The sequence below is a fragment of the Sphaeramia orbicularis genome, chromosome 12 (genome assembly GCF_902148855.1).
Source record: "Sphaeramia orbicularis chromosome 12, fSphaOr1.1, whole genome shotgun sequence".
Taxonomy (NCBI): Eukaryota; Metazoa; Chordata; class Actinopteri; order Kurtiformes; family Apogonidae; genus Sphaeramia; species Sphaeramia orbicularis.
This window is the reverse complement of record NC_043968.1, coordinates 50,921,445-50,948,181: the sequence shown is the minus strand read 5'-3', so window position 1 is coordinate 50,948,181 and position 26,737 is coordinate 50,921,445. Positions and strand designations below refer to the sequence as shown.

The following is a 26,737-nucleotide window of genomic DNA, read 5'->3' as shown; positions in this document are numbered from 1 at the left end:
GTGTCATGTGTCCTCACAGAAGTCACATTTTTATGTACATTCTCTACACACACACACACACACACACACACACACACACACACACACACACACACACACACACTAACTTTATCTACAGCTTACGTTGTCGAGGTCTTTCCGCAGAGCTATCTTGCTGCTGACTAGTTCATGTGCCAGGTCGTCGTTTTCCTGCTCCAAACGCATGTTGGCCTCTTGTAAACGACGGTTCTCCCGCTGGACAGAAGACAAGAGAACCAGAAACAAAATGGAAGAAAGAAAAGGAGATTGGTGAAAGTGAACAGAAAATAGACCAGAAGGAGACAGAAAAAAGGAGGAGAATATGAGAAGTGAATGTACATGAAAGAGGAAGGAAAGTGAATAGAGCAGGGAAAAGGAGTTGATCATCAGAGAAGAGTTGCACATTCATATAAAGTATGAGTCTGAGTGTTAAGAACATGATGACATGTAAAAAGTTGTCTGTAATGTTTAACTGGTTTGTGTATCATTAACAGAACCACACAACCCATTTAAAACTGAATATTTCTACAATATATGAATTGTAAAGTAAAAGTACAAGGATTTAGCAACTGTAAAAATCTGGCCCGAAACTTGTATTTAATAAATAGACAAGTAACTAAGTAGCAAATTATGATACAAATGTTGTATCTGGTTTTATATTTTGCTATTATTAATCCCCACTTTTGTGCCTTGTAGAAAACAACTTTTTTTTTTTTTTTTTTTTTTAAATCTTTCAGCTTTTCATCACATCATCTTTGAGTGTATGGGGGAAATAATGCACTTAATATAACATAATAAATAAACAATCAGGTACTGTAGTCTGTGAAATAGCATTCAATGCCAGTACTGATGTATTAGTGCATATTAGGATGTTATTGGTAGGTCTTGGATGGCAGAATTGGTGTAAATGATTCCACTGACATACTGTAATGTCAAGTAACTATGCTGTTGAATCCTTGTCTCTTGGATTATTTATTAATGTAAAGACACATATAAGAATTCAGTTTTAAATTATCCAGTGACTGCTACAATACATGGAATTGACTGAATTTAATATGTTAAGTATAGTATAATAATTTATGAAATAAGATCTTACTAACTTTAATTAGGTCATGTTTATATTGAGATGACAAAAATAATTTTCAGTAGTTATGATTAAAGCATGGCACATGGCAAAAGAGAAGTATAAATTTGTTTGGTAGGAGAATTTTAAAGAGCAAACCAAACTTGAGTTGCTGTTACTGATGAGCTTGAACTGTATAAAACCAACCCAGTGTCCTTCAGAAGATTTCTGACATCCACAATTAATGGCCTTTTTGTGCTGCATAGTTTTTCTTTCCTGTAGAATTATCAAGGTCTGCAATAATAAAAATGATCTATTCCGACCAATGAAAAACCTCCCACAATAATACACTCAGTTTTTAGTTAAAAAGACAAAAAGTTAAATGACAGATAGTGTGTCTAAGACCAGCAGGTGATGGTGTTGGTGCAGCACTTTGGAGACATAAATTGGTAAAACAGAACAGTGAAATGGGTTCCTTCTCTTATTACTAGAAATGAATGCAAATTGGGAGTGTAATTGGGAACCAAATGATACACAAAAGGTGACAGTGAATATTGTGTGTTCCCATTTACCTCGTATCTCTCAATGGGGGCTTCCTGCTGCTCCTGCTGCTCCCTCATGGTGTGATACTCCTTCTCAAATTTCTTCAGCTTCTTCTGGCTAATCTGTGAGACCACAAGAGGACACGATAGAGAAATGTTTAGGACTTCTTAAGTGTATGACACAAATGCAGAATTAGACTAATTATAGTTATAAACATGATGAGGAATGGAAATCTAAACTAGCCCAACAGTGTCTGGCTTGTGCTCTTCAGGTGGCTGCCAGAGAAAAGAGTCCATCCAATCATTTGTAAACAAGGACACAAGATTTATAATCATTGCAGGACTGCAGTGTTTTCCAGTCCAGAATCTGAATGAGACATAATGGAACATATGCAGAGATTACCGCACGGATTCGCAACCACTTATTTCCCATGGACAAGCTGCGATGTCCCTGTCCACACAGTTACACTCGGACCACCACCTGTCACCTAATTTTTATTAAATATCCCCGAAAATGTCAAATCTGTTAAAACAAAAGTCTGATGTTGTCTGTGCAGTAATATCCTGATAATAAATCACAGAGCCACACTGCAGCAGTGGGTGGCATCTTCAATTAACATATAAACATTGTCAATCCCTCATAAACCATTCTGGTGCTGTAAATCCACAACAGATACACCAAATGAGTTATACGTCACCTCTGAGTAAAACTAATAACCAGTAAATCTCTGTTGGATTAGCACTCGCCAAAAACTACAATCTGAGGCAATGTTCACGAAATTACTTTATAGAGAGTGACATCCATACTAGGAACCAATGGACAAAGCTTTGATCAACAGGATGAAAATACTGTTAGTCTTATGATGGGATTTCATTTTAAAAAAAGGTGTTTAGGTTGTAACATGAACATAAATGTCAAACTAATAAAATACACAACAGTAGATGATGGATAATTAAAAATGTAGACCTAGATGCTTCTTTGGCTGCAACAGTATAAGTTTAACTGAGCACATAAAGTTGATTTAATATTCAGCCCAGAGTATTAAAGTACCATGGTACACCTCTGATCACCCAAAACAGTGTCCTATTTAAAAACACTCACAGTCTCACACACAGTCACATTCATGCCTAAAGCTGCAGTTTGCACACACCCTGCATTTAGGCCGTCTCATCAACAGGCCATTCACTGCCCTGCTGCTGCCTTACATTGGTCTTTTAAAGGAGACAGTTCCCACATAATGAACATTGTGTGCCCCATTTTCAGCATTTAAGAGAGAACTGATGCAGAGTCTACAAACCAAGAGCACCATTCTGTTTAATGCATCTATTTGTAAGACTAGATATCTGTGTTATATCTTGGGGTAAGTATTATCCCACAGCGTCTCCAATGATCCGAATGTTTCTTGCATTCATCACCTACTGATGCTGGCAGAACTGGGACAGCATGTCCCACATGTTGTCCTGGTCTTAGACTGGGTCTGCATGTGAGTGTGTCTATTTGTGCAAACTCTCAGGATCTGGTGGCACAGAAAAAGAAAAAAGTATGGCCACTCAAGCCATTCAAGGGAAGTGGTGCCTCATTTGGATCCTTTTCTTGGTTTCTTTTGCAGTTTATTTATTTACAGGGTTCCTACAGGTTTCTACAAGATCAATTTAATACCTTTTTAAGACAGAATCCAATGCCTATTTCACAGCCATAATGGCAAAAATTTGTGACTCCTAGAATTTAGGAAAATGTATTGATTTACTCCAACACCTTGATTTCCACCGTTCCATGAGTAATTTCTCACCGGGGTCTGCAAAATTAGCAATAATCGGTGCCTAATTTCAGTATAAATTGTTGGTTTGGAACGGGTGGAACTGAGTCAACTAATGATACTTTGTTTGTAGTATGGACATTTCCCAGATTTAAATGCAGTACAGCAAACAAGTTTATGACAACATGACTTAAGACCTACCATATCACATTTAATACATTTTAAAGAATTTTTTTAAGGTATTAAATGCAGATTTGTAAATTCAAGACTTTTAAGACATTTTAAGACCCCGCAGGACCCCTTTGTTTACCAGCAGTTCAGTCCCTGTTGTTTTCTTTCAGAGCCAAATTATTGTAAAACCTGTTGCTACTCTGTCCACTTTTTTCCTCACTGCTCCTTTACTGTGCAAAGTGTGTGAAAATCATTCAAAGTTGCAGTCATTTGATCATACACTTAACCCACAAACATACAGATAAATGATCAAACCCTGTGTCCAGATGCTCATGTAGTAACAAGGTATAAGGAACATAAACTGACATTAAAGCCAGAACAAACAGGTAATAAAAAAGGAAAGAAGGAAAAACATGACTTTCATTCAAATTCCCTGGTCCATTTGCATACATCATTTTTAAGTCAGAAGGTCACGGACAAAAAGAGACAGAAAAACTGTGTAACCCTGGCCTGACACCAGATTGTGTTCTGAATAAATTTAGTGACCCAACTACAGTTTACAAGTGTGTTCTGACTCACACTGTCTGCAAAATATTAATACACTTACCTTTCAACAAAATTACAATGAAAAGAGTTTGCTTATAATATATAAGTTTTATATAGAGTGTAAAGTGTTATTTCATCTTCAACTACCTGGCTGGCTACAGTACTCATAGAAACGTGCCAGTACAACAGTCTAAAACTTCTCTCTCCTCTTTGTCATTGAACCTATAGTTTGTCCTCAGTGTATATTCCATCAGTTGGATGTTAGGACAAGGGTGAAGAGAAAAGAGGGAATAAGGTAAGACTTTATTTATCCCACCATGGGGAAATTTCCCAATACAGCAAAAGGTCAGTGTTGGACCTTTATCCCTTGGGTTTAACTACAATTTACTAAAACACATTTTAAATAGCAGCTCTTAAAACGGCATCTTCCATCTCGTTTGCCATTTTAAACCCACACATACAGTAGGTAGAAAATGAATTTACAAGTTTTTAGATCATATTTATCCTTTAAATAGACCATAACATATCTATCTCTATCTATCGTTAAAGGTATAAATGGAAAATCTGACCTGAACAGTGACTGAAGTTGGAGCACCATGTGACCCACACAGATTTGTGGTCCAATCAGAAGGCAGCATCGTCAGTCAATGAGGGCACCAGTAATCTGCTCAGTTAATCCCCGAGTAGTAACGTCCAAGCTTCAGATTAGCCTACCTGCACTTTGATTTAATTTCCAGAGCCAACCGTACAGTAGTCATAAGTCAGTTTGACATCTTTATTTTCTTACCAAATGATGGACTATGAATAATGTAGTGCAGCGCATATGTTTCTACTGAACTCAATGACACATTTAAGAGTGAAACCCTTGGTATGAAAAGTACCTGCTGTCCCAAACTCATGCTTTGTTCTTTACCACTTGGACTGAAACATCCCCAGACCTGGCAGTAAAACAGGTTGTCTATGACTTAATACTTGCAAATATTTTGGTTGGTTGGGGAGGGTTTGGTGTCCAAACCCTGACACTCTCTCCATAAAGAAATAAGTCAGCCAGTTTCTTTGCAGAGTTTGTACTAATAAATACCTCAGACCAAAGTTACCTTCAAAGTCAAGCCCTCTAAACTAGGCCAGACTGTTTGAAACAGGTCAGGACACAGGTGTGAGTGTGTCTCCGAGTGAGGTGAAGAGGACTGTGTGTAAATGTGTCTTACAGTCAGATTCTGCTACAGCTCAATAATGGCCCCTACTGGTGTGTAAGCAGTACAACCACACCTGCTTTTATATTAAAATACAGGTTTATGTTTTGATATTTTGAAGACTTTTGACTGTCATATAATGGACTTACATAAGCATCTACTTTTAACATAACAACAGACGTAAAATTAGAGTTGGACCTAAAGAGGTTTTGAGAGATGCAGGCTTTAAAGGCACAGCTTTAGTGTGACTGTAGGCTGTGTGACTGAAACGCTATTATTTCATTTCATCATCTTCGACTCACCTTCATGCTACAGGCCAGCTCCATCAGTTTCTTTGCGTTTTCCTCAGAGCGGTACCTCTTTGGAACTGGGACACGGAAGAATTTGAGTGCACCCTCAAAGTCTGTTTGTATCAGATCGTCCTTTGATGTCTGAAGAAAAAAGGCAGAAAGAAAAACTGATTTAGGCCAAATTTTATCCACATGAGAGAATTTGGTGGATCAGACTTTATGTGCAACTGAAGCTAAGATCTAAAAAAAAAAAAACATATATGAATAAAAAGAGAAAAAAGAGCATGCTTTTGGCTCACAAGACTTTTGACATGGTTTGTTCACACCTTGTCACAAGAGTCAATTGTTGTAGAATTTGTTCCAGTTTTGTTTTCCACTGCATTGGCATTTGTTTCATGTCTTTGTTACTAGTCAGGTGTTCATGTACACAGTTTAGTTTGACCAACTTACTTTCAGAAGCGCCAAGGCTACATTGAAGATCACACTGATGCCCTACAAATAAAAAAAAACAAAGAATCAAGGTCAGTTTTCATAAATGTAACAAACATATATTTTCTGTCAGCAAACACAATATTTAATAATTAACTGACTCATGGAAAACTGAGCTGTATGACGACCACATTCAGTCCGACCTTTTCCCCATTTAAGGCATAGACTTAAGTTGTCATGCCATGTCTTGACCTGATGTGTTCACGTGCCCATCCTCTCCACATCTGTCAGACTTTAATGCAGGGTGTTAATAACTGCAACCTTCAACTCTCTCCTCAGACAGGTTTGGGATTTGGCGGACCCACTTTCACATGGGGGGATGCCCTGCTGCTGCCTTGGCTTACACTGGAAGGTGAGTCTCCACCTCTGTCTCACGTGGAGCAGGTTTTCTTCTCTGAATTCTACTCTGTCCAACATTCTCAGTGTTGAAAGCTTTCCCAGTCTTTGATGCATCACAGCTGCATGCGTTGCTGCCATTACCATGCATCAGCAGAGCTATAAATGTCACTTATGTGATAAATACTTCATGGTTTAAATGTAATGTGAGATGGTCAAGCCAAGAAGTTTGTTTCATCAGACACTGAGTATTTTTCTAATCATCTGAGTCATTTCAGTGCACAAATCTTTCTCTGACTTTGGACTGAACTACACTATGTGGACAAAAGTATTAGGACACGTGGAGTTTGGATGTTTCTTTTCTTACAGGGGTCTGGGATACAAAACAATAATGACAAATGTTATAATATAGTTTTTTATTGTGATAAATATTGTATTGGTTAGTTTAATTTAAAATGTTATCATTGTTTCCAAAATACATGAGAGATGGTTTTTACTTAATTTCTCTTGACATTGACTATTTTTTTATCCATGACTAGGATTTTAAATGTTGTACCTCTTAATTTCTGTAATATTTTTCATGCTCTGTTTGTAAATAATTATTTTCTACCACAACTAACCATGTACTTTCTTTACATCTCATTTAGGAAGAAAAATCTCCCATTAAATGTTAAGGAAATATTAATGTTTATATCTCCACTCAGCATAAACAGGACATCTTACGAGCTCTAGCCATGATGTGTCCCAATATTTTTGTCCATATGGTTTAGAAACATCAATATTTCCTCGTATAGTCATGGATAAAAAAAAAAAAAACAAAAAAAACAAAATCAATGTTGAGAGAAATTAAGTAAAAACCACCTTTGAGGTATTTTGGAAGCAAAGATACCAATTTAAACAACGCAATGATATTTATCACAATATAAACTATATTATGACATTTGTCATTATTGTTTTGTTTGTTCCCAGACCCCCGTTAGAAAAGAAACACCTGAATCCAACGTGTCCTAATACTTTTGTCCATATAGTGCGGCACCACTCCATTCCTAATCATTATTTTACTGTTTAGTGACTTTAAGTCCTTGAATTTGTCCACAGTCAACACAAGAGACACAATACACATGAACTCTACACATTTGTTGTTATTTAACTGCTTTAACACAAAATTCAAGTGTGTGAATTTGATTTGATGGCTTGGATGTGATTTAAGTGCATCTTTTACCTCACACAGTAGCAGGTCAATGATATGGAAGACCATGTAAAGAGGGAACTTGGCTGTGAAGAGGGTGAGGAACCACTGAGAGGCATACATATGAGCCTCCAGACCCACATTCAGAAAGTGGTTGTACAGGTCTGGAATATATTCCTGTTAGAGACAGAGATGAAGAGAAAGATAAAGACAGGTAAATAAAGGAGTGTGCCAACGAAGAAAGCTTACAGGCAGAAAATATTTGGAACAGATGCAGAGAATGTAACTAGGATATAAACACGCAATAACATCCACTTGACCCAAAAAAAGAAGGTATGTCAACTCAAACAGAACTAATATTTTCAGCCTGACTGCAGAAAACCCACCGGTTTATTTGCAAAGATGACATTTATACCCATATACCTGCATGAGTCTTTCAAGTTGGAAGAACTTGCAATGCAGATCTTCAAAGTTTTGCTTGAAAAGGTCCCGGAGACCGTAATCAAACATGATCTTAACCAGCACACTGAACGCTTGCTCTTCTGGCATCTGAAAAAGAGGAAACCAAGAGATTAAGGGATGAGCACCTCCTGTTAAATCATACTGTAGGGGACCACATACGTATATTATAAGGGGAGGAGGTGTTCAAGTTCCACATACAAACACCTTCACTAAGCTTTATGTGTTTACATCAAAAAGTCAAACTAAAATAAATATTAAAAAAATGATCTTTCTCCTTGGTTTGTAACAGCATCTTTCTCCATTAGGGGGCAGTGTTGAATATGCTTAGGCTGTACAGGTGCATATGAGTAACCACCCTGAGATGACAAATGAACACAAATATTAACATTCATTATTAATACACATAAAATGCTAGAATGCCACAGATCCATTCTCAGATAATAATTATTAGTTACATGTTTACTCTCAGACTAAATATACAGACTGGATGGTTTGTGCTCGGAAATGAAACCAGGTCATCCTCCAGCTGTGCAGAATGCCAGAAAGATACACGTCAAATGAAAACAAACCAGTCCCTCTGCACTCTTAAAATATTTTGAAGAGCTATGTTTGGATTTCATTGGATTTTGCTGATAAGTGAACTCACATGCAACAGCAGCACAGCAGCCAAGAAAGATTGTCCCTGACAGTAGCCGATCTCCTCGTCATATACAGAGTAGGCCTGGAGGGGAAACAGGAAAACAGACAGGCATACATGACACACTTTACAGCCCATACCAATCTAATCAATGAAAGAAAGGTATAACAACATATCTAATCACTCTCTATGTATATTGTCAGCACATCATCATATCACATGAGCTGAAATACAAGTTGTGTGCAGAGGTTTGACAAAGTTGCTCCAGTGCAGTAATGTCGTACAGAGATGAAGTCAAAGCACACAGAAAAGTGAAGAGACCCATAGACATGAGCCACAACTGGAGAGACTTGGAGAGAAAGAAGAGAACAAAAGATCAAAATAAAAAAAGACAGAGATGGAAAAGACAGATGAAAATGGTGCAAAGGAAATGGAGAACATGAGGCACAGGAAGTGGAGGAAGACGTTTCCAGTGGCCCGCTGAGCTACAAACACAATAAACAAGTATGAGTTAAAAAGATAAAGTGTGGCTCAATTCACACACAAGGGAAAGGGAGGGTCCACTGAATTATTCAGACACACCTGAGGAGGTGCCTGTCTGAGAAGAGATGAATGTCTTCACCCGACTTATACATAATGAATAATGTGAAAATGAAAGAACTGGACAAAGTCACAGCATGTAGGATTCAATAAAGACAGGTGTGTCTGTGTCACACTGAGCATGTGCAGGTGCAGTCTGTTCATATGATCAATGTGCATGTGTACAGTCTGCATGTATGTGTGCGCGTCAGTTGTGTGAGTCTGCAGTGTGGAACAACTGATTACAGTGGAGTCTTGTGAGTTTGCTCGATTAGGAATTTATTTTTGCTTTCCTTGACAAGCAATGACTGCTGTGAACTCGTTGAACCGCCAGGAAACAGAGTAACTGTTCAGTTTATTGATGAGCGTTTCCCTTTAGCTCCGACAATTCACACTACTGCTCCACACAATGTGTCCATACATCTACTGGAGAGAGAGGCATTTAGACAGCTACCTAACAGATGGGTTTCCATTTACTTCCAAATAGTTCCAGCGATGAACCCACCACTGCTGTTTGCATCATGTATATGACTGAAGAGAGTCATAACAGCAGTTTTATCACTGATGTTAATGAGATTAAAAGTACATGTCAACATTTATGTACCATCAGATTGTATCCATTTATGCCGTCTTCATGAGCATTTATCTTTTGGACCATAAGACAGTCTGCTGCCATGGTTAGGACTGTCACAATGATCACAATTTAGGCGACGATTAATTATCATACTGAAAATTTCTTACAGACAATTTAATAATCTGTTAATTTTACACCACTAATTTTGTAAAAGTCTAACAATAGGTCATGAATACACAAAAAGTAGCACTATAAGTACATCTAATTAAGAATAGTCTTTTACTGGAATTCAACACCAGAAGAAAGAATTATTTACCTTTTAGGCCTCAGAAACTACATTCATTAAAAGGGTATCGGTCAAAGTGATGTGGAAATAGGAATGAAATATGACATTTGTCTTTAACAGGTGAATAGAGAAGATTCTCAATATTACTTATCTTACTTTGTATATATCATATATTGGCTGTATATATCCTTATTTGCTGTACATATTTCTCATTTGTAGTATAGAATTAGCTTTTGTACATTTCAGTAGTTTTAGTAGTACTTTAGTAGCATATGTATATTTGATATTTTATCCTGTAGCTTTTTGCACATGCCTACATTTTTCAGCATTTGAGTGATATTTTTATGGTCTTTTTTTGCACCAAGTGTTTTTGCTGCTAAACAGAACAAAGCTGATAAACTGATTTTCTTTGTTCCTGTGACAGTGACAATAAAGATCTATTCTATTCTATTCTATTCTATTCTATTCTATTCTATTCTATTCTATTCTATCAAATCCACACGTTAGCCCAAATAACTGTAATGAGGCAATTATATAAATTGCTTCAGGCTTAAACATGTAGCTATAGTGTCTTATGCTCAAGGTGAAAGATATGTTTTATATAAATTTATAATCTATGTATAAAGTTTTATTTAGTCAGTGCTGACAGAACGGAGTGCTCCATCCTGTGCATGAACTGTGTTGATTCCAGAAAAAATAAAAATGACAAAAGCAACCTTTTACATTTGTGATTGTGCAACCCACCTTGCAGATCTTGTAGAGGGAGTCTTGTCCGTCTCCACCAGTGTCTTTGAAGTAGTCGTGAGCTGGAAATGTCCTGTTAATGTCCCTGGTAATGGCACTGTCCTGAGGGGACTCCTACCAGAGACACAAAGCAGACAGGTATTAGAAACCCACACAACATATTTATTAAACTGTAGACACAAAAACAGAGTACAATAATATAATTAATGCAACGTTTTAGTTTGTGTTATTACTCCAAGTCAACTTTTACTTCTGCACAGGCCCAGCAGTGGTCAGTATTATTCAAGATGTCTTGCTTAGACCAACAGTAGAGCGCCTTGTGAATAACAGGCACAGAGTGTCCTCTTCTACAGGATAAACTGTGCACATCACTTGGATTTTTTTTCTTGGTGTTCTGGGGCATTTTTAGTTCCAGTTTGAAACCAATTCATTACATTAAAGCATCAAACATTTTTGGTTTGTTTTTCCAAAACTTTCATACACAATTACATAAATTATTACACAACCATGACTGTCAGTAGAGAAAAACGGTAAAGAAAAACTGATTGGAAACATCATGTCTCTCATGTCTTGATTTAATGAGGTGAAGGGACTCGAAATGTTCAGAACCTTAAATCAAGTTACTTTTGTGACATACTGTCTCCGACTCTTAATGACTGTAGGAAGGAATTCACTGATAAACCTCTGAATGACATCAGACTGTCGACCTCTTAACAGGAAAACAGCTATGGAATGAATCACACTGTTACAGACTAATAAAAGGGAGTTCAGTTTAGCTTCAATACTATGGATCTGAATTTTATCACTGTGAATCCACTCTGCATATAATTATTTTATCATTCTTATATTTTATGCCATGCTGTGAGGTTACAGGACACCGAAAATATACTTACAATGGTCGTACTACCTTTACAGCTTGGTCTCAAACAAAATATTCTGTCTTTTCTCCTAAATTTGCAAGTAAAGTCTGCTACAAAAAGGTTCTCCTCCTTGAAGCAAAACTCAGGTCTTTTCATCAGCAATCAGCCAAAAGAAATCAATGTGAAATTTGCTAAAGAATACATCTCTTTACATATTGATGAGAAAGGAAATAAAGTGTATCGGAATAAAAATGCACAAGAAAATTCCCAAATAAGCCCTAATGTACAACAATACACTAGTATAAACATTCCATATGTGATTGTTTTGTTGCCAAAAACAATCTGATCTCATGTAGGACGGAATAACAAAAAATTAAAAATTTACAGATGAGGAGTAGGGTTAGGTACTGAATGTCAATACTTTTATGCCACTGACTGAATTGTTTCGATATGGTCTATTAGGTGTGTGCCCAAAAAAAAAAATCGATTCATATAAAAATTGTGATTCTCATTTACTACGATTCAGAATTGATTTAAAATGTCCCAAAATCGATTTAAAAAAATAAAACCAATCTGCCGGCAGTCTGGACACCATTAGCGCGATTAATGGTTAGGGTTAGCGTGAACAGCGGCTAGTGCATTGACACGCTATCAAATGGCATTAAATAACACGCAAAAGGATGAAAATGCGTACGTATAGCACACCAAATGCAATAAACTGGTGTCACATACATTGTGATTTCATGAGCTCAGTCTGTCAGCAGGCATCACCCAGAGCTTAAGGACACGGTGACGAGTCAGCCACCAGTGGCAAACAAACACACACTGCTGTGCCTCACCAAACTCCCGGCCAAGCATGGATAAATGTTTAAAACTGAATAAATGTGAAAAAGACATTTTAATGTCTGCACTTGTCATTCTGTCTTGCAAAGCAGACTGGAGTAGATCATGGGGATCCTTTGCACACCTATAGACGGAAGCAGAAATCATTATGAATCAAATCGTTTTGAATCGAAAATTGATTTGAATCGAAAATCGACTTTGAATCATATCGTAGCCCCAAAAATCGGAATCGAGTCCAATTGTGAGATAGTAAAAGATTCCCATCCCTACTGTCTATCAAAAAATACCTTATATTGTAATTTGCTATTGTTTCACACCAAATTTCAATACATAAGGAGTAAATTTCATCCGTTTGCAGCATACATTAAAACTGCTTTGAGTGGGTAAGCATGCAAATGAACATTTTATATACATTGACCATCTATTCAACTGCATGTTCTGAAGCTGAGGTACCTCTATTGAATTTGCTCTTTAATGATACTCTTCCCTGCACACATACTATGCACATGCAGTCTGACATCAGCATCACACATCTAGAGCTTTGACCATATACTCCACCATACAGACATGAGCCTGGGGCTGCACACTTCTCTGGGATATCCCTCCACAGTGGAAATACCACCCACTCACAAACACATGCACAGAGATCAGTAAATACACCAGACCACACTGTAAACTAGCCTTGCTTTTCAAAGATTAATAGCCCCTTATTTCATTATTGATGATCAGTGTATTTGGAACTAACAGCCTCTGAATAAGTAATGTTACTCTAGACCCCGACCATTATGTGACTGATCAAACACACATTTAATGATGTCTCTATGCAGAATTTGGAAGACAAATAGATTTGAAGCTGGGGTTGAATGTTGTGGTGACGTAAAATAAAAACAGTTTGTTACACATTGTATTTTGTTTTTTGTATTCTTTTGCGCTGGGGCTGGGACAGACAGTGCGTTACAGAACCAAAGACTTCTGCCATTTATTCGACTGTAAGGAACAATAATGCTTCATCAAGTTTATGCTCAATGAACAAATTAGTGTGTTACTTCGCTTATCCCTGTAGAAAAATGTTCACATTGAATGCCACAAAGTGTCGCTTGTGCCTTTTGGTGCCTTGCTCAAAGCCACTCTGGCAGGAAGGAAGCTTCTCGTTATTACTGCAGGGGCTTAAAATACCCACACCATTATTTCCTCCACTGATTGTTTGCTCAGTTTATCAGTTTGACATTTAGTTTAGAAAACATAAGTCAATACCTAAAAATAGAAGAACTTTATTGTAGGGCTGCAACTAACAATTATTCCCACAGTCAATTAATCTGTCAGTTATTACCCTGCATGACTGATTTACTGTTTGGCCTTTACAATGTTAATGTTAACCAAAATCTAAAACATAACATCCTCACATGTTCACACTGTTCGGTCTACAACCCAATAGAATAGAACAGAATACAATAAAATAGACTTTACCAGTGCCAGCCACTTAAAAAAAAAAAAATTAAGGATTACATAAAATAACATTGGATTGCAGATGATAAAACACTTAAAAATAGCTTAAAAAAAAAAATCTGCAAAGTGTTAGAGGCAAGACAAGAAACTGATTCCAGCGTCCTAAATGTGTTTTTCTTTGAATTATGTCTTTTTTTTTTTTTTTTGCTTTAACCTTATTACTGATGATCAATATAGACATTAAATTGTTTAATACTTGAGAACTAATGGATGAATACATTGTTGCAGCTGTACGTGATGATGATGATGATTATTATTATTGTTATCATCAAAAATTAATTCTCATTTTTACTTAGAAAATGAGTCACATAGCTTCATATGAACAATAAAATAGATGAATTCATAGCTTAATTTTTAATGTGTAGCCAATTAATCATCTAATTGTCTCAACTTTAACTTCTTCCAGCTCTACCATGCAACTGCCCTGCTGTTGGAGAAGATTAAATAAAAAATAGGCAGTACCTCAGACACCTACATCTGTTCATTCCCTGTCTAAATCTGAAGCTACTTATCCCTTCTTGCTCTCTCTATTGCCCGTCAGGTCTCTCCCTCTTCTTTTTCCAAGGTTTTGTGTTCTAACTTCCACAGCGGAAGAGAGAAACAAAACAGAATGCAGGTATGAGAAGATATGCAGGAAGAAAGGAATGCTGAAACAAAGTGAGCTAATGGGCTTCAGAGACCAACAGCAGTGAGCTTATTTTTAAATCATGAAACAAAACATCCATTCTAGTGCTGCCACCACACCCTGTGACCCACGGTTACTGTTCGTTTGTGTGTGCATGACTGTTACTTATGTTATACACACCAAAGTATATAACCCCTGTTTTTATTACTGATGCATTCTTTGTTTAATCTGTTACTTTATTATTGAGCTTTTTGTAGCATTTTGGTTTTGTAATCTGAGTCTGAGATCTGTTTATACAGTCACACATGGGGACTTGGCACCCGTTCAAGGACAAAATATGGGTCTCACAATAGAAATACAAAGAATTGTTGGATAACAGTTGACAGAGTTGGGTTAAAGTTACTGTAGGGGGTAGGGTTAGTCAAATTGCAGTTAAGGTTAAGGTGGTCTGTGTTCTGGTTTTTAACAAGTTACATAATTGTAATACTGACAGAATCATTTTCAGACAAGTGTTTTTTGTTTGTCATTTGTTTCTGATGACGGAGAAGGGCTTGACCACGTTAAATATCATCAAAGGTCACGGGGGCAAAGAGCTGTGTGAAGTGGTGCACCAGCGCCTCTAAAAACCTGCTCATTCACACTTAGATCCAGTTGTACTGCTGTGTTTTAAGCACAGGGGTGGAGTCACTGCGTCCAGTGTGAAGGACTCATTACATCAGGATTCAGTCTCTCAGTGAATGATAAGGATCCATGTTTGCACAAGCACCACTTAGCCACACTTATCTGAAGTGGTGAGAGCATGTACAAAGGCCTCTGACATAATGGGCCAATTAGCTTCCTCTGTCCGTCTGTCTGTCCGCTTAAAGAGAGGTTTGGAATGAGGGTAGCGTGAGAGGGGAGAGAAAACATACACGGTGTGTCATGGTACTGGACGGAAATGGCAGAGCGAGTTACAGGGAAAAAGATAAAAATGAGTGTCAAGGAAAAATTTACTTCCCTCTGGGGATAAATAATGTTTATCTGTATCAGTATCATATTGTCAACACATAACTATTTAAAAACATAGTTCATTCATTAATTTTCCAAATCGTTTAATGCTCTGGAGGGATGCTGGAGCCTATTCCTGGGCGACTGGGCAAAGGCAGCATACACACTGGTCATGTTTCTGCTTGTCTTTACCAACATTATATCATATGTGCAACAAATGACATTGACAAAAAAGCACTTAAAAGGTTGTCAATATGCATTATTTTATAAAAATCCTAAATATTTTAAATAGGGGTTACTGGAGAAACAAACAAAGAATATATTAAAATAAACATACTGCATATCTAATTTTTGGTGAGTACTGTCTCGATTCTGACCCATATAAAATTTCACATATTGTCATATTCTGAAAAATAGTGCAATCATAGTCAGTGACGGGAAGGTCTTACTATAGTCAGTCAGAAAATTTGCCCTGGTCCTTCCAGAAAGTCAACAACAGACTACGGGGAAGTTAATAGCACTAAATGAAAGCTACAATAGCACCATTTACTGTCAGTGACTGTAAACCACACTGTGGGGAAATCAAAGAGCATCGAAAACTGAAGGGAAGCCAGGGGATACTGCACCCAAAGACATGTCCTTGCAGACCCCATATTAAAAAAAATGACTGCGCTGTGTGTTTGTGGGTATGTTTAGAGGTAGGAATAAAGTATCAGAGTAGGGCTTCCGTGGGAAGGCTGAGTAACTAGCCTTCTATTGTTTATGTCCCTGATTTTCCCTGACTCAACACAATAGCTGACATGTCATTTTGTTTTTCTTTCTGTGCTCCAAAAGGACCCTGCTGAGATGCCCAGAGAACATGGGGTGACACCAGCCTCGACACAAACCCTGGTTCAACAGTTTTGATTCTTTTCGCAGACTGAAACTTACAATTGGAGAAGAAACAGTGACTAATTTTTAGAGCTTCAGAAAGATACATTTATGGTCAAGGAGAAAGTTTTTTATTTGTGATAGAGGTTGCAGATATACAAGTGGGATTTAGAATTCTTTTTCACTAAATTAGGATTGAATAACATTTTTTTTTTTTAAATCCTTTCTTCTTAAATGATCTGTAATCAGCAGTGCACATGCTCATGCTATCCATAGCGCTGTTTCCTCACCTTAGCGTCATCCATCATTAAATCTTAATCATCTGTCTCTTGCCCTACTTTCTGTGCCATTTGTGCACTGATATACTGCTTCAGCACAAGGAAAGAGGGAAACTATGTATGCGATGTGAAAAGAGAGGGAAGCCATGTTAATTATGATAACAACACTGCAAAACCACAACAGCCTGGTTTTTCTTCAGGTCTAATTTTCAAATAGTGGTAGGAGTCGACTGCAGGACAGATATGATGCTGCTGTTTTACAGTAACCCAGGCATTTTATCCCTTTATTAAACTGTCATGGGCATGGCATCGGAGAATTGGTTTAAGGTGATAACTGGTTCCAAATTCTCCAATCAGAAGCATATGTTTCAGATTCTTAGTTCTGTCTGATGTTGATTCATGTCTTACTACCAGTCAGGACGGAGAGGAAGAAACAAGCATGGTCTACTTCACAACTTGTTAAATTGGTAAAATATTAATTTCAACTTAGAGTGGCTGTGCAGTCACAAGACTACTAGCTTCTTCCCTGACTGGCAGAAAAGCGATGATAAACCAGCACGGCAAGTGATAAAAAAAAATCAGGCCAATAAGAAGAATTAATCATAGAATTTTTATCAATTAAATCTTATCAATTCCCCAGTAGTGGACGGTGAGGCTGACAGAACCTGAGCCATGGTCAAGCATATGGTCGGTGCTAAGGGTAGACCTACAAAAATTCCTCCAAAAAGGTAAAAAAAAGAAGCATTACTATCCTCAATTGCTCTACTTGATCTTCAGCCAACAGCATTTATGTACGTAAACCTACAACCTCCCCTCAGATAACCTTAGACAGTAGAAGCTCCTTTTTTCTGTATGAGTCTTTCATTTGTCACAGATAGTAAAGCAGTTGTGTGTTAAACTATGTGGGTAATAATTGCTGTTGATGTAATATTGGAAGGTAGAATTAAGGGGGAAAAAATATGATGCTTTCTCTTAAGTGTCTGTTTGAAGCAAAGTAATAGAACAAAGATGTCTGAATACAATGAGATAATATTACATTTATTTTCTCAGTACATATACACAACATGTACATCTTACAATAGCATATAGCTTTATCACCTACAAAGCATCATGGGATGTAAAGACACTCACAAAGACTGCAAACTTCAACATATTACCCATTTACATTCTCCCACCATTCTCCATCTATAAAAGCATACATCGTTACAAAAACTTTATCTCAAAGTTCAACACTCACAAATGCCTCATTGTTCACTGTGAGCAACTTCCAGCATTCATTCTTGACAAAAACACATGCAGATCTAAATTCCTGCATCTTTTGGGACGTTTCCAGACCAGTGTTTGGTAACAGTGGTCAGCGCTGTCTTAACATGATAATAATCTGTCTCAGAACAGCTGGGTCATGAGTCAGACATTAGTATCAGGCTGGCGTGGCCTATTTAGAGCCTTGTGAAAACAAAAAAAAAAAAAAAAAGAAAATTCACAACAGAAAAGACAAATAACTGCACATGCAGTGGTAAAGTGCATTATTTGAGTGAAGGCGTACAGTCCGTTCAGTGGACAGTACAAATCCCACACCGACATTAAACGGCCAACCAGTATTCAGTTGATTTCTTTAATTAAATTAGTTCAAGGCAGAAATTACATGGATTTTAATAGTAGTTTTTTTTAACAGGCTGTTATTTAATAACAATATTTCGTGTAACTGGTATTCCAGACCAGTCCTGGTATCCATATTCCCTCTTTTTGTCTTCAGTCATACCTACAGTAACATGATACTGTACCTCTGCCCAGCTGAAGCTGAAGTGAGCGACGTCTAAAAACACGAGAGTTGATTGTTTTCTCACCGGAAAAAGTGAATGACTACTGCGTGTCTGTTTCAGGGTGATAATCTGGTATGACATCCTAAATCTTCTGGGGTTTTTTTGTTTTTTTTTTCCCAGAAGGAATTGTACCATTAACTGCTGTAGGTAATAATATCCAATAATGGCCTTGAACATTTTTCCACTTTTTAAAAGACTCCATTTACAGCACCTCAAAAGAAGTGTCAAAGACAAAAGCAGCTTCACACAGACATGTCAGTCAATTCAGTAAAAGCATGCTGCTAAATCTACTTTAATCACACACAAGAGTGGGTGAGTTTATAAAAATAAATCTGTTTAGTTTGACAACCAGACATTCAATACGCCATTTCTATATACTGACAGTTTTTTCAGGAAGTGTAAAAGGACAGCAGTAATAGCAAAGTTTACAATATTTGGCAATGCTTCACAAAAGTAAATCTATCAACTACCACATCTTATACATCATACACACAAAATACAGTATATCTGAGAGAAGTAATGTGAAGGTAATAAAATGAGGGAAGAGGAAAACTTTACCAGAACACCTAAAACAGTCCAGCTGAATTGATTAACCTACTGCCTCTCAAACACACCAATATACAGAAAACGCTTGAAAATGTTCACACTCAAGCACATGCTCGCAGGAGGATAAATGTCTGAAGTTATCCATTTGCTCCAGGAATAAAATGAAAGTATGGCTTTCTTCTGAGTCACATGTTTATAACTTAAATTACACAATAAAACAGGGCTCTGATTATTTATTAAAACATTTTCATTCCTGCACATGCATACAACAGTCCGTCTGTATTGTTCCTGGTGAAAACAGTCTATGTCTATTAGTTCAGCCCTCTGTAAGAATAAGAAAATACTTTCCCCAACAATAAATTTTCAGTTTGATATCGAGGCAACGGTACAACAGAATCTGAGAAACAAGTCGTTTTTTACTGAGCCAATGTCTTGATTACTGTGTAAAACCAACCTTCATGTCATACTGTCATGATTCAACACTACTGAAACTTCAGTGGTAAATTAGCTAAAGCTATATTATCTGCATCTAAATAAACAGATCCGACACAGGAGTCTCCATCTTTTGAAACGGAGATGCCTTTTACAACTGGTAATATTGTAGCATAAACACTTGGTTACATTTTAGCACATTACTGCTCTAAATTGAGAGTTGGTTTTAGATATGAAGTTATAATGAAAACAACATATGGGGACAAGATAACTAAATCCTGTGTGCGTGCACACACACACACACACAAATACTGTTCCTAGGACAGTGAGATTGAACCTTTATCATGGTGCAACAAGAGGGGTTCGCTGGTAGACACACACCTCGCTGATAGTTTGTCTGTCATGTGCTGCCCCTGTGTCACACTGTTTATTTATTTGTATGCGTGTGTGTGTGTGTGTATGTGTGTGTGTGCCTGCAACAGTCCCCAAACTCAGGCACAATAAAGCAGTCACGATACAGTATATATTAAGACTGTTGATCTAAGGCAATCGATAGAACAAGAGGAGAAGGATCACAGCTAATGGGTCATTTATCTGATTGCTTTACATTTTAACTACTGAAAAAATAACCCCAAGTGATGTACCACTGATAATACTTTAGTAAAAAAATACATCCCATCATTGTCTTGTTCTGACTTGGTCTATTTTAGTTGTACAGCAAAATTACAGGAAAAAAAAGATCAAAAACAAATCTTCTCTTAGTGTCAGGTTAACAGTCGTACACCAAAACAGGGTAGAATTTCATGGCATATTTTACAAACAGCGATATTTGTAAACTAAATTCTTACTTGAAGACATATTTCTTGTTTCATACAACAATGTGGATCAATAAATAATTAAAAAATCATCAACAGATGCTGACAAAGCATAAGCCGTTCAGCCAAACAATCTATAAAATGTGTACAAGCTCTAGATCATCTACATCATCTCTTCAAATTTTGACTTGACAAATCAATTCATCAATCATACGATGAGATAAATCATTGAGTCAATACGGTTCACAACAAAAATAACCAACTACGTATACACTCATTTGCATCACCTTTAACATTTATAAACATGAAGGGGATCAGAGCATGTAAAACCAAAAAAGCAGATATTGGCAGTTTACCTCAGCACTACAATAGTAGGACACAGCAGTTAACTTGTGTTTGCAATTATTTCTTCATTTTTGCTTTCATCACATACCGTGCTGATAATGGGCAACAGATAAAGTTCATGTTTCACATACTGCACATACACTTCTGAAATAATGTAATCTTCTTAATAATCAGTCCATATCATATTTTGATTTGGCAATAAGTTAGGTTCACTTTCCTGAAGAAAAACGGATGGGAAAAACACTTTGACCTCACTAGACTTCACATCTGGAGAGATGGTCAGACACCTATTTCCTCTCCTTTACGTCGCCTTCCATCCATCACCTGTTCACAAACAGTATGCTGGGTTTCCGTAAACAGCTTGCAGGCTAATTTAAGCCTTTTTATCCTTCCACGCTTTTTCTCAACTCCCTTTCTTCTCATCTTTCAATGCCAGCTGTGACATGCGCAGAGTGCAGACTCCTGCATGCCCTCCAAATGCAAGAGAAGTGGCAGAGGCAGATTCATGCCTCCTCCTGTCTTTATCACATGTTTCATCTTAAGGTGACATTTTACAGCAGCCACATCAGACCTGGTTTAAGAAGTTCAAATGCTAATTTGGCCCAGTGATTTCACTGTGTTCTCGCTACACATGACATGTTGTGCTGATTCCAGTATCTCCATGGCCGTATCCATACCCAGGCCCTCCACAACCCCTGTCAACAGATCCAACGAAAGCCTTTTTGGTGTTCCTCACCCCAAAACCACTGCCACTACTCTGTAAACAGAAAGAGCAGAGCCGTTTGAGGCCCTTTCTGAATGCTGAGTTAGAGAGGCTGTAGATGAGACAGTTACAGAAACTGTTGCTAATGGCCAGCCATGTAGTGAGAAATGAAGCTGCTGGGTGATGGTAGATCCCTCCACTCTCCAAGAGAAAGTAGAGGATGTAGGGCAACCAGAGGATATAAAACACACTGGTGATGCGGAACAGTACCATAGCATATCGCTTGTCTGGGTACGTTGATGAGGGCTGCTGATAATGTGGTTGGTGGTGCTGTGATTTTTGTGACTGGGTTAAGTGGGGCAACTGCCCTTGGTCCACTACATTGGCCTCCTTCACTGTAGATCCCACAGTTGACCCCGGACCCTGCAGCTGCTGGGGTCGGTAACGTGCATGGCGCTCACTGATCTCTCTGGTGTGCTGCCGGCAGATCTTGAAGATATTGGCGTAGGTGAAGCAGACAGTTAGAGCAGCTGGGGCATAAAGCAGAGCGACGATAAAAGTTGTGAAAACCGGACGAGTCCTCCACTCAACTGCACACCACTCTACCACATCACCATGGTAACCAGGCTTACCCCATCCGAGAAAGGATGGTAAAAACACCAGGGCAGAGTATAACCATATGAGAATAATGCAGCAGCGCACACGACACGGTGTTACTAATGATGCATAAGTCAGAGGTCGTGTGATGGCAATATAGCGGTCTACACTAACACACGCTAACGATGCCATTGAAACAGACTTTAAAACAGATACCATGTACCCGAACACCTGGCAGGTGAGTTTGGGGTCCAGGCCTTGGAGGTGATGCAGAAGGGACATGGAGGGAAACAGGCAACTGACCCCCACCAGCAGATCAGCGTATGCCATTGTCTGGATGAAAGCACTGGTGGTATGATGGCTGAGTAAGGGAGCACAATGAAACACAAAAATCACCACCAGATTTCCTGAAATAATCAGAACAGTCAGAAGTAGTATGATAGACACTTCAAGTAGGCAGGTGTTAAAAATTTGGGAGTAGCCTATCTCAAGTAGGCAAAAGGGAGCAGAAAGGTTCGACGGGTCCGTAGAGCTGTGGTTCAGTGGATCCAGGGAGGAATTCATCATCTTGGGCAGAAAAACTCGTCTTAAGGGGCCCTTCAAGGATACAATGAACCCAAGGACTATTTAGTCAGGTAGGGGGCTGGTACTGAAACGAGCTGTATGCTTTCAATCCAAATAAAAAGCCCCATGCTGTGATTCCATCATGAGACTGCCGCCATCTGCCATTTCAAATGCAGGAGGGATAGAAAGGACAGACAAAGGTGAGGAAGCTCCCGGGGTTTGTCCTCAGTCCAGACAGTTGTGATTTCACACAGCGGTACAAAATCACCAGGGTCCACACAAAAAATATTTACACACAAAAAGAAACGTGCATTGTTTTTCCAGTACAGCAAACCTCCCCACTCTAGGCACCAAAAGGAAACAAACAGAAAAAAAATTGACTTTGTTTTAAGGAACTCAACTCCAATCTGTGCTTAAAATGTCCCCTCTCCCTATAAAGTCATAGATGGCTCCAACATCTGCTGCAGCTGCAGAAAACGGACTGAAGCTTTTTCTTATCCGTCTACAGTCCAGAGTCACAAACACAGCTCCTAGTAAAAGACATTTTGTAATACACTGCATGCATAAATTGATATTCCCTCCGTTTTATTCTGTCCTCTAACTCCACCTCTGTCTTGCTTCTCTTTCCTGTTTCCTCTTCTTTTCCTCTCCTTTCTTGCTGCTCCTTTAGTCGCCTTTCAAGACTCTTTCATATCCGCTTGCAGTTTCTGTCTGGTCCTTCACAACTGGATTACAACAGATTGGCGTGAGCGGAGAGGATGAAGGCAGTGCGCAGTGTGGCTGATGCACATCCAGATACACACCTCAGCTCTTGTGTCTACTCAGAGGAGCAGCAAGTATCAAGTAAAAATGAGGTAGGCAGGCATACCGATGCTGGGAGAACCCCTCTCTGCTCATTTATCTTCCTTTGCTCTCTCTCGCCTCTTTCCCCTGCCTCCCTCTCTACAGAAACAGTGGCAAAGAGGCCCCTCCTCTTCCCTATGGCTTCAGCCAATCACAAACGGCAAGGGCACGAGGCTGCCATTTTCCCCACCCCTCCACATTTTTTCTGTGCCAGTGCTTTTCATAAGCACACAAAAACTCAAAACACCCTGTCTCTGATCATAAAATTAGCCATATTCAGTGTTGAACTGAATGTAATAAAACTGACTTTTCACTTGTAGTATCACTGCAACCTCTTCCAACATTTACACTAACACAACATTTGTAACAATGTTTTGATTGTGAAATATGCAGTAAACATCTTTTCTGTTGGCAAATGTAATCATGGATGTATGGCTAAAAATGGTTCCCTTATCTAGTACTGATGTAGTGCGTTTTCAATGCTACACACAGAACTAAACAGCTCTTAAATACATCAGAGTAAGTTTCATCAGAATACATAGCATGGAGACGTAAGCGCAGTCTTTGGTTTCTCCTGAAACAATCTGTGGCAATCCAGGCAAGCACTAATGTTCAACTGTCCTCTAATTGTTGATGTCCCAATGTAAACTGAGTAAAACTTTATATAAAATGCATTTATACTGTTTTAGTGGTAATATATATAATAAAATGACGAGTGTTCAGAGAACACAAACCTCTGCCAAGCACCCCAAATGGTGTGCATGTGTGGATCGACTATTTCTTTTTAAATTAAACAGTTTCAAGGTTGTTCCATACAGCAGAAAAAGTTGAAGCTTGGTACCAGTCATGTGTATGTCAAATTATATTAAATTCCAATCAATATTTGTTGAGTTATAATGAAAAATGTGTCGTAAATGGGATTTTCAATGTTAAATTGAAATAACCACAGAGTCCACATTCCACAATGGATGTGGATAATTTTGCGCCAGATACAAGATATTGTTATAAGCTACGGGTGTATCAAATTGGAGGCTAATCGGAGTCGTTTTGAATTTTTATGAATTTTCGAAAATTGCTCAATGATGAGAGACAGGAAAATTTGAGATTTTGTGACCTTGCTGTGACCTTGAACTTTGGCCTACTTGGTCCAAAATTTAATGAGTTCGTCCCAGGGCCTGGGCCTATATGTGGGTAAAATTTCGTAAAGATGGTTGTAATAGTTTTCCCGTAAAGTTGCTAACAAACAAACGCGCAAACAAACAAACACACAAAGCAAAGTGATCACAATACCTCCTGGCGGAGGTAATAAAATGCAGTCACCCAAAGGCTTAGTGACGGGACAAACATTCTAATTCAGAGAACAAATAAAATTGGGTCTGACTGACAAAAATATGTAGAAGCTAGCTCTAAGTACTGTAAATCGAAAACATTTTAAAAACTCTTCTTTTTTATCGTAATTGTCAAAACACCTTCATATGCATCAGTTTTACCAGCTGATTATAACTATAACTATATATACGTGACTATATTCTGAGACTAGGCAATCTCACACTCTTAAGACAGACTGGTTTTATTTTAGCATATGATTTACTGTTCAGAGGAATTGTACAGCAAATAAAAAAAACAAAAACAATGCTGTCAGAACTTTCCTACTCACCTACCATTCATATTAAATTGCCAATTTAGTGGTATGTTTACAGTATTTTAGTGTTGCACACAGAAACAAGTGGTGCCAGACACAACAAACCCCGCCCCTCAAATGTACTGTAGCTTATTTTGGCATCGATCCAGCTGATGTCATCATGTCTATGCATGTACTGATGTCAGCATATCTATTGCCTCTATATATGTGCCAAGTAAGCTGAAACAAAATTGATGTTTTTATGGACATTTGAAATTTCGCCAATTATAAGTAAATGGGGAAAATAAGATTTTAAAAATTCATAAAGAATTTGAACTTTGACCTACTTTTCCCAAAATGTAATCAGATCTATTCTGGGTCAATGGCAATCTATAAATGCAATTTGGTAGCAATTCAGCCAATGGTTTTGCTGCTAGAGTCTTAACCAACAAACAAATAAACCGTACCAAAAAAAAATATCCCTTGCCTTTCCTTTGGGAGGCAGGGCAATTATATTAACCTATGGATTTGTAGCATTAATGTCAGTAGCCCAGCTTACTAGAATAGTTAGAATAGTCTAGGTAAAACACAACAGCTGTCAGATGTCTCAGAAAAATGCCAACTTCTGTTTACTTCATCTAGATATAATGTCTGTGCAAAATGATGCAAAAATCAAGCAACAACAACAAAAAGCAATCACAAACTGCCTAAGCTTTCAGAAACTAAAGAAAATGAGAAGAAAACTTGTTGTAGTTTGGTTTATAATAAAAGAGAAACTTGTTATTCAGATTGTGGATTGTGATTCCACCTCAAAAGATCATCATATGATCTTATAGACAGAATGTTCAGCCCTCCTGTAGTCTAGGATAAGGCATCACTGTGGTAAAATTATCTCTTAAAAAATAGAAAACCACAGATATGGTGCCTGCTGGTGTATCATGTGAAAATGTAATAAACATCACACAGAACTTTTGTATACTATGCAATTATGGCAGCATTAGTGGTAACAAAAATGTCACTGATACACTATGAACATGTTTTGAAATGTGCATCTTTTATAATGTCACCTTGACACCTCACAGTAGTGCTTCTCGTGTCATCTGTAATTACATCATTAACTCAATGTCTCCTGGAGTAGTTTTAGGTTTACAATTGTTTTCTGTTTGACTTGGTAATTTTTATATGCCCACATTTCTCTGAGTGAGTGTTAGCCATTCTGGGAATTTGTTTGCACCACTCCATTTGGACTCTACATCTGAAAAGACTTAGTAGTAGGACTATCCAAAAGTAATGTGACAAATAGAGGAGTAGGAGCCAAAGGAGGAATTGGATCAGGCTAATAAGTGTCGTACAAGTACAGGCATGTGTACAAACATGTCACTCACTCAGTTAAGCCTGAGGATACCAAACAGATAATGTATGCACCTGCTCATCATTTTGCATCCATTGGCAAAGACTGTATTTCTACATGGATAATTGCTGCCTTGAAACATTTAGCAATGCACAACTTCACCATGTGTTTCAGGCTTCCTCCCAGCATCAACTACCATCTTTTTATTACTGGTTAAAGCTCAGCTAAATGCAGTTTTCTCCATTTGTTTAG

At 37.9% G+C, this 26,737-nt stretch overlaps 2 protein-coding genes across 2 annotated transcripts in view; both read right to left on the bottom strand.

Moving 5' to 3' along the window:
* The window catches only part of rabgap1 (RAB GTPase activating protein 1), a 76,718-nt gene that overhangs the window by 16,136 nt on the left and 33,845 nt on the right, over positions 1 to 26,737 (bottom strand). Inside the window, 8 exon segments of the mRNA XM_030150664.1 lie at positions 124 to 234; positions 1,654 to 1,746; positions 5,593 to 5,721; positions 6,031 to 6,072; positions 7,628 to 7,771; positions 8,018 to 8,143; positions 8,703 to 8,777; positions 10,877 to 10,990. Of these exon segments, the coding sequence (XP_030006524.1) occupies positions 124 to 234; positions 1,654 to 1,746; positions 5,593 to 5,721; positions 6,031 to 6,072; positions 7,628 to 7,771; positions 8,018 to 8,143; positions 8,703 to 8,777; positions 10,877 to 10,990 (834 nt within the window).
* On the bottom strand, positions 73 to 23,959 carry LOC115430576 (probable G-protein coupled receptor 21). The gene is made up of 3 exons (XM_030150665.1): positions 19,947 to 23,959; positions 12,076 to 12,078; positions 73 to 102 (listed from the first exon to the last, which is right to left on the bottom strand). The coding sequence occupies exon 1, from the start codon at positions 22,671 to 22,673 to the stop codon at positions 21,432 to 21,434; it is 1,242 nt and encodes a 413-aa protein (XP_030006525.1). The 5' UTR covers positions 22,674 to 23,959; the 3' UTR covers positions 73 to 102; positions 12,076 to 12,078; positions 19,947 to 21,431.

Excerpts from the sequence above, each read along its gene's own strand:
- LOC115430576 (XM_030150665.1), bottom strand. The coding sequence starts at position 22,673 with ATGATGAATTCCTCCCTGGATCCACTGAACCACAGCTCTACGGACCCG.